We start from the raw sequence: 8,889 nt of genomic DNA, 5'->3' as shown, positions 1-8,889 counted from the left end.
ACTCAGACTCACTACCCAGTGGTACCAAATCCCTACACTCTTCTAAGTAAAGTCCCACCCCAGCATCAGTGGTTTAATGTAGTGGGTCTTAAAGATGCTTTTTGGGTTTGTCCACTATCTGAGGAGAGCTGAAATGTCTTCGCCTTTGAATGGGAGGATCCACAAACTGGGACAAAACAGTAATTTCAGATGGACAAAGTTACCACAGGGGTTTACTGTATCTCCAAACTTGTTTGGGCAACCTTTAGAAACAATACTACAAGCTTTTCCCACTCCTCCTAGAATACAAATTATCCAATATCTAGATGATCTTCTATTATCTGGGGAAGCTGAAGTGATGTTACAGAGGCTATTATAATGTGGTGGTTCGTGGCTACGCAGAAGGAGCAGAAAGCTTTGTGAATTGGAAATGGGAGTTTCTGTTTCGTAAATATGAGGTTGGAGTTTCTATTCTGTATTTTTATGTGTATTTACCCTTCCCCCTGAAGCTATTCCCATTGGATTTCACCTGTAATGTATTCATACTGGGCATTGTTCTATTGGTTTCACCTTATCTCTTATATTCCCTTGTAAAAACTGTAACCCAACCCCAGACCGGGGTCACTTGTACGTGCGGCGTTCGAGCAAATACAACCTACTTTGGACTGCACAACAAGTGCCCAATCTTTTGAGTCTCCTTATCTCATTCATGGTAGCGCTCTCAAAATAGCTCTGTCTGTATGAAACGAACCCCAGAGTTGGTTGTTGCTTCTCTCTGACTGCTCCTGGAAGCGCCTGGCCCACGCCCCAGGAAAAAGGAGCCGGGCGGAAACAAGGAAGTCGGAGAGAGAAAGCGACAAGTGGCGCCGCAAAGTGTGGCTCTGATACAGCAGCTGTTTTTAGGGCGCGACAGATAGCGCTTTGGTTTGGGGCTTTTTCAGACGCGTTTTACACCGCCGTCACCGCGGGAGACACAGCCACTGACACCGCCACCGTAGAGCCGTCGGCACTACAGTCTGCCCGGCGGGAAAAAGCCCTTGGACCACGTCGTCCATGAGGGGGTTCTCACCCCCTTCCGCGCAGCTCCGCAGCACTGTCGCCACTGAGAAACTGTTCCGGTTTCTGTCCAGTTCTATTTTCAGCGAGGATGAGACGCAACTTCCACACACCGTGGAAGACGGCTTCAGACTGGGAACCGCTGCTGTTTTTTGTTTGTTGTTTTCTAATGGTCAACAGTTAGGTAAGTTTCAATACCAGCGTGGGAGGGCCCCGGGTAGTGAAACTGGATGGAGGCACTTGTGTTTGCATGGAGCAAAAGGGCCACGCAGTGCGCAGTGCAGGCAGTGCCGCTGCCGATTTGTAGGCTTTTTCAGTTTTTTTTCTTTGTTTTTTTCTGGCAGGAGGCGGGTGGGTCTTTGCTTGTGGGCAGAATGGGTGGGAAATTGTCCACTCAGCAGAAAGAGATTTATAACCAAGTAAAAGTAACCCTGAGAGAGTCAGGAGAAAGTTTTTCTAAGTGTTTTGTGAAAAAGTTTATTAAGTGGTTTGTTTTAAGATTTCCAAATGTCTCAGCTCAGGATGTGAGGGAAAAGGGTTTTTGGAAGCGGGCTGGCACAGTTTTAACAGAAGGCACCAAGAAGGGGGACCCTTCAGTCAAAAAAGGCTTCATGAGGATCTTTTTGTTAGTGTATGACATGGTTAAAGAAGGCGCGGACAGTCGGGAAACATGGGAAACTGAAAAGAGCCCATCTGCTTTATTTCCCCCTTCTCCCTGACCCCCACAGTCTGAAAATGCTGGTCGCTCTGTTGAAATCTCTGTTTCTAACCCCTTTCCTGATCCTCCTCACAAGGATTTCAGTTGTGGCTGTTCCCAAAAATGCTGTACCCCTTCTAACCCCTTCCCTCAACCGCCACGGGATGAACCACCACAAGATGGCGGTGGCCGCGTGGCGGGGGTCTTTGTCTCATCACAAGATGGACAAAGAAGCGCGGCAGGGACTCCTCCTTCTCAGAATTCCTTTATACCATCCCACACGCCAGTCCCTGACCCACCTTCCCTTTGTCCTGACCCCTCCTCCTCTCTTGCAGCAGACCAAACCCCTCCCAGGTGCTATTGCAGGCCTCCACCCACAGCACCGCCCCTCCAGGTGGTTCCTTCAGCTCCACCCCTTGAGGTTCCATCTCCCGATCCCGCCCCGCTCCACACGGCATCACCAACCTCAGCCACTCCCACACAAACCTCCACCCCCGAGCTTCTGGACCCTGCCCCCCCATCCTGTTTCCCAGGGCCCGGCCTCTGGTTCCCATGGCGACGTGAGAGGCGGGGGAGCCGAAGCTGGGAAACAGAAAGCAAGCAGAGATTCAAATTCTCTGTTCCTAGCTCTGGTATTATACAATGCAAGAGGACAAAACCCCAGATGGGAACCACTTTCATATGAATGCATAAAGGAACTCTGCAAAACAAAATGTGAATTTGGGCAAAAAAGCGAATTTTTTAAGAGCATGTTAAAAGCAACTTTCAATTCTAACACCTTAGTTCCCACTGATTTAAAGTGCTTGTTCAGTTGCTTGCTCCCTCCATCAGAATACAAAATGTGGGAAAGAACTTGGAAAAGGCTTGCAGGAGACCTTCTTCCAGGAATTTTGCAGATTGCCGATTATGCCAAAGATATAGAGGACGACGAGATCACCCTCGAACATCTTGTGGGTGAGGGGGATTGGAACCAATCTCAGAAACAAGCAGAAGGGATCCCCAAGCCAGTGTTAGACCTCACCAAAGACGCAGCAGAGTGGGCATTTCTTAGTATGCCCTCAAAGGAACCTATAATACCTTATATTGCTCTCAAGCAATCTGTTTCAGAGCCATTCGTGGATTTTGTTGATTGAATGAGAGACACGGTCAAGAAAAAGGTGGAAGGGCAAGAAGCACGAGACGAAATCACGTTTGAAATTGTTACCACAAATGCAAATGAGGCCTGCCGGCGAGTCATCATGGCTCTTCCAGCGTCTCCTCCTCCAACGTTGGATCAGCTCATCGAGGAGTGCACAAGAAAAGCCACACTGATGGCAGAGGACTTGGTGAAAAATCCTCAGGAAAAAGTGGTTGCTCCGACATCAGCAACCCCAGAAACTCCAACATCGAGTTCTCCTCCTCCCAAACACAGGTGTTTTTACTGCAATCAGGAAGGCCATTTCATCAGCCAGTGCCCCTTTCGAGGGACAGCCCCTCCTCAGGGGGGGAGGTGGGGGGGGGGGGGGGGAAGAATTCTCCAGCCAGCAAAAAAACTAATTGGGGAGCGCAGACCTACCCCGTGTGATGATACAAATGGGGTGGGTCAGGGGGTTGTTGGAGACCCCACAGATGACGCAGTTGCATCAAACAGGAAACACCGCAAGGGAGGAAGAGAACCCTAATTCTTGTTTTTCCTTTATACTGGCAGAATATTTTATAGTTGGTTTTCCCTGTTGTATGATTTCATTTTTCTTTCCGACTAGCAGGATGTCAGTTTCTACGTTCCTGCTCCTTGTTTGGCTCCAGAAAATGACCTTCTACCTGTCCACAGGGGACGCGTGGATTGTCCCTCAGCCATGGAAAAATGTGTGGGTCACCCTTGCCCAAGCCTTGAAACAAGAACACCTGTGTTTAGCTACTGCCTCAGCAGAAAATCCGATGTCCACATGCTTGGTAGGGATTCCGAGTAAGGGGCAAGAATTTCCAAAGTCCTTGATCCATTTGCAAAAAGAGTTAAATGAAAACAATCCACCGAATATTTGGGCAGAGTTCGACAAGCACAAGGATGTTGTAGAATGTGTTAAAATACCTGTTCAGAATCCCCTGCTCCTGTGGCAAAAGTTTGTTCTAGACCTGCCTGCTGCTGATGGGGAGCCCCAGGAATTAGAACTACTGGGCTCCACAAAAGCTGAATTTTGCGTTCAATTCAATTTTTCACCAGATAAAGAAATAAAACTATATGCACAGGTCAGACAATACAAGATAGAACTCAGAGCAGGCCAATGGTGCACAGCTGTTGCTGTTTTAGAGATCCCTAGCACCACGGATTTCTATCCCCTCAAGCTGGAAAAGGGAATGTTTTTCATCCGTGGGGATAGAGCATATCCAGGAATCCCTTCTCGTCTCGCTGGAGGTCCATGCATGCTGGGGCGTCTTTCCCTTGCTTCCCCCAACATGACTCAAATTCCAATTGGGAAAACAAAAAGTGAAACAAAAATTACTAAACGGAGTGCAAATCAATTTGATGAACATTGTGACGCTGAAATTTACCATTGGGCAAAATCAAAAAGGGTTGCTGTCTCTGTGTTTCCACCATGGGTAGCGGCAGCCAAAGCACTGAGTGAATTAGGCAATTTAGAATGCTGGGTGACGAAGCAGGCAAGTTTGACATCGGCAGCCTTGAGAGATCTCCTGGCAGATGAGGAAATTACCAGAAAGGCTACCCTGCAAAACAGGGCAGCTATCAATTTCCTGCTGTTGGCACATGGGCATGGATGCAAAGAATTTGAGGGATTGTGTTGCTTTGATTTGTCATCAAAAGGCCAAAGTGTTCAATCATCCATCCGGGAAATGAGAAACCTCATTGGGAGCGTGAAACAGGAGAATGAGGACTGGTTCAAGGGCATGTTTAAGGGCTGGGATCTTTCTGGGTGGGTGTTGTCCCTTCTAAAGGACATTTGTTATGTTGTAGTTGCAATTTTTTTAGTTTTGCTATTGTTTGGGATTTTTAAGCTAATCATTTCTAGCAATGCTTCCTCCAAGTTTGCAACCTCCGCACCTGGCATTGCTGCTGCCACCACGGGAGGAGAATGGTGGGAGAATGGCAAACAGGACGACACTGCAGTTTAATAGCCGCAGTTTCTCCTTCCCTCAAAGCTCCATTCATTTTATTAAACAAAAGAGAGGGAGATGTGGTGGTGTGTGGCTACGCAGAAGGAGCAGAAAGCTTTGTGAATTTGAAATGGGAGTTTCTGTTTTGTAAATATGAGGCTGAAGGTTCTATTCTGTATTTTTACATGTATTTACCCTTCCCCCTGACGCTATTCCCATTGGATTTCACCTGTAATGTATTCATACTGGGCATTGTTTCTATTAGTCTTACCTTATCTCTTGTATTCCCTATAAAAACTGTAACCCAACCCCAGACCGGGGTCACTTGTATGTGCGGCGTTCGAGCAAATACAACCTACTTTGGACTGCACACAAGTTTCCAATCTCTTGAGTCTCTTTATCCCGGTCATGGACACGCTCTCTAAATAGCTCTGTCTGTATCAAACAAACCACAAAGGTTGGTTGTTGCTTCTCTCCGACTGCTTCTGGAAGCGCCTGGCCAATGCCCCGGGAAAAAAGAGCTGGGCAGAAACAAAGAAGTCGGGGAGAAAGCGACACTATAAAACTTTTGAATTTTCTCAGGGAAAAAGGATTAAGGGTATCAAAAAGGAAACTGCAATTTGTAGAACCAGAGGTAAAATGTCTTGGATACTTAATAAGTAAGGGTAGCTGGAAGCTCAACCCTGAAACAATTGCAGGGGTTTTATCTCTTCCCCCTCCCTCTTCAAAGAGGGAAATCAGAAAACTACTTCGATTATTGTGATATTGTAGATTATGGATTGACGGGTAGACAGAGGCAGTAAAATTTTTGTGTGGAAAATTGACAGACGGAGATGATATAAAGTGGACCAAGGAAGATAATGTTAAATTAGAAGAATTGAAGTTAAAACTGGCCTCAGTACCAGCTTTAAGCTTACCCTCATTAGAAAAACCTTTTCATCTGTACGTCAATGAAGAAAATGGGGTAGTTCATGGAGTTCTAGTTCAGGAGTGGGGAAGAGTAAAAAGACCAGTAGCTTATTTATCAAAGATGTTGGATCCAGTGAGCCACAGATGGCCAGTATGTGTTTGAAGCTATAGCAGCTACTACAATCCTTGTAGAAGAAAATCATAAGCTTAATTTTGGAAGTAAACTAATTGCGTGTACACCACATGCAGTTCGAATTGTGTTAAACCAGAAAGCTGAAAAATAGTTGACAGACTCTAGAATGTAAAACATGAAGCAATCTTGATAGATAGTGATGACTTGACACTAGAAGTAAACAGAAGTTTAAATCCAGCTCAATTCTTATATGGAGAACCAGTAGGTAACCTAATACATAAGTGTTTAGAAATTATCCAATACCAAATAAAAAATTGAGAAGATCTTGAAGAACAAGCCCTTTCAGAGGTGAAAACAATCTATATAGATAATTCCTCCAGATGTCTACAAGGATAAAGAATGTCACGGTATGCAGTAGTTGATGGGAAAAACATGCAAACTATTGAAAAAGGGAAATTACCCTCAAACTGGTCTGCTCAAACTTGTGAATTATATGCTCTAAAAAGAGCACTGGAATATTTAGCACACAAGAAAGGAACTCTATATACTGATTCAAGGTATGCCTTTGGAGTAGTACATACCTTTGGAAAAATTTGGGAAGAAAGGGGATTAATTAATTCAAGAGGATTAGTACATGAGGGACTCATTTTAGAGGTTTTAGAGGCATTAAAATAACTTGAAAAGATAGCTATAGTACATATTAATGGACACCAAAAGGGAATGACCCCAGAAATAAGAGGAAATAATTTGACAGATCAAGAAGCTAAAGATGCAACAGAAAATGGGGCCAAAAGGGTTACGTTAATTTTAATGCCAAATAAGGAAAAATTGGAAATCCGAAAGTTTAGTGCAGCAGGGAAAAAAGAATTAAGCAAGACAGGAGGAGAGCAAGATGAATCTGGGAAATGGAGACTTCCTGATGGAAGACAATTACTTAATAAAACACTTACTAGGAAAATATTAGAAGACATGCATCAGAAAACCCACTGGGGTACCCAGGCTTTGTGTGATCATTTTTTAAAGAACTGTGGGTATATTGAGATTTTTAGAGTAGCAAAGCAAGTAACTGAAAGATGTATAACTTGCCAAGGGATAAATAAAAAAGTGATGAGAAAAACAACATTAAGAGGTCGTGAGTTAGCTCTTCGACCATTTCAAAGTATCCAAGTAGATTTTACTGAACTTCCTCAAGTACAGAGATAGAAGTACTTATTAGTAATGACAGACCATCTAACTCATTGGGTGGAAGTGGTTTCCACTGTCAAGGCCACAGCCAACGTGGTTTGTAAAACCCTTTTAGAACAGATTATTCCCAGATATGGAATGGTTAATAGGATAGACTCGGACAGAGGAACACATTTTACATCAAAAATGTTACAACAAATAACTCAAGCCTTGGGGATAAAATGGGAGTTACACACCCCACGGCATCCATAGAGTTTGCGCCAGGCAGAGAGGATGAACCAGACTTTAAAGAGAACTTTGACTAAATTAATAGTGGAAACCAGAATGTTGTGGGTACAATGCCTACCTTTAGCCTTATTGAAGATCCAAACACAACCCAGGTCAGACCTGGGAGTATCACCTTATGAAATGATGTTTGAGTTACCTTTTCTGACCACCCAACATAAAACTGCTACATATGAAGTAGGGGAAATGAGTGCTAAAAGATATGTCAACACCATTGCAAAAACTCTTGAAAACTTGCTGATAAAAGGGATGATCCCTCAAACCGCACCTTTAGACTTTAAAATCCATAATGCTAGTGAAAACCTGGAAAGAACAATCTTTAACTCCACAATGGGAAGGTCCTTTTCAGGTATTGCTGACAACCGAGGCTGCAATCCAGACCAGTGAACGAGGGTGGATCCACGCCAGCAGAATCAAAGGACCCATAGAAGAACCCAAAGAGTAGATGATAACATCTAAACTGGGTGATACCAAATTGACTCTTAAACGGGGAATGGGTGGTAATGAACTGGGAAGATGCAAATGATCTAGGAAATGTACCAAGAATCACACCTAATTGGGAAATAAGACCAGGCTTATATCAGTGGTTTCAAGTACTGCCTAAACAAGTTCTGAGACACCTCCAATACCCTCCTTGGGGAGGAATACTGCCATTTCAAACAGGAGGATCAGGACTGTTTACGACAGAAAGCTATTGTATTCTGGCCTTAGCCTGTGACTTATACAAGGGGAAGGAGTTACAACTTCCATCAGTGCCATACCGTATACCCTATTTGATTCACCCAAATATTGGACATGCTAGCTAAGTTAAATATAAATGTTTAAATTGTGGGAAAAATTAGTATTGTAGTTAACACAATTGACGCCTTTGTTGCAGGAAGTATCGAGTAGCAAATCGATCCCCTATCCAGGTAGAACTCTAAGCAACTGAAATAATTACTTGGTTTTGTGGATGAGAATTTTTAGTGCCTGTTGAATGGGAGATACCTGAGGAATGGTAAGAAACCACAGTTAAAAAACTATTTGCCTAGAAATTAGCTAAGAGAAAGTGACAAGGAAATACAGAGACAGAGGGCAAGACCAGATTGGCCTCTGTATTTGCCACCAAGAAGATCATATATACGTGCCGTAGGTTGCAACCCCATAGGCATGGGAGGTGGGAGTATAAGCCATAGTAGACCTCTGTTATTCCTTCTTCTGTCACTCATTTTTTGTCTTTTCCCTTTTAGGATACAAACAAAGTCATGTCACAGGTGTTACCAAAAGCTCTATATGGAAAGCCACCAAGGTTCCTTTTTTATTTCTCACACTCATGTCAACATCACTGTTATAACCCATCCAAATTAGGCAATTGCATGCACAATGGGAAAAGGTACTGGATTGTGGAGAACTTAGGAACAAGTGGTAACAGGATGGGAAGTCAATACCCAAAAGGGGAGAGAGATGGATTTGTTTCACATACGCTATTGGGAATAAAGCACAAGATTTAGTAAAAGAGCAATTAATAAACAAAAAGGCTAAGCCAGCACAACAACCTAAACCTGTGCCAATCTCA

The 8,889-nt window shown here is 43.9% G+C and overlaps 1 protein-coding gene across 2 annotated transcripts; it reads left to right on the top strand.

Moving 5' to 3' along the window:
• The first annotated feature begins 582 nt into the window (after nucleotides 1-582).
• LOC128800555 (uncharacterized) lies at nucleotides 583-5,197 on the top strand. 2 transcript variants are annotated; one of them, XM_053965828.1, is made up of 2 exons: nucleotides 583-1,219; nucleotides 3,478-5,197. In XM_053965828.1, exon 2 carries the CDS (start codon nucleotides 3,479-3,481, stop codon nucleotides 4,838-4,840), a length of 1,362 nt encoding a protein of 453 aa, XP_053821803.1. In that variant the 5' UTR covers nucleotides 583-1,219; nucleotide 3,478; the 3' UTR covers nucleotides 4,841-5,197. The 2 variants fall into 2 exon arrangements, with proteins under 2 accessions (XP_053821803.1, XP_053821802.1); XM_053965827.1 differs by having other exon boundaries at nucleotides 3,475-5,197.
• The last annotated feature ends 3,692 nt before the right edge of the window (nucleotides 5,198-8,889 follow it).

This window comes from Vidua chalybeata, chromosome 27 (assembly GCF_026979565.1).
Source record: "Vidua chalybeata isolate OUT-0048 chromosome 27, bVidCha1 merged haplotype, whole genome shotgun sequence".
Taxonomy (NCBI): Eukaryota; Metazoa; Chordata; class Aves; order Passeriformes; family Viduidae; genus Vidua; species Vidua chalybeata.
Note: the sequence above shows the minus strand (reverse complement) of the source record. Positions and strands in the feature narration are given on the sequence as shown.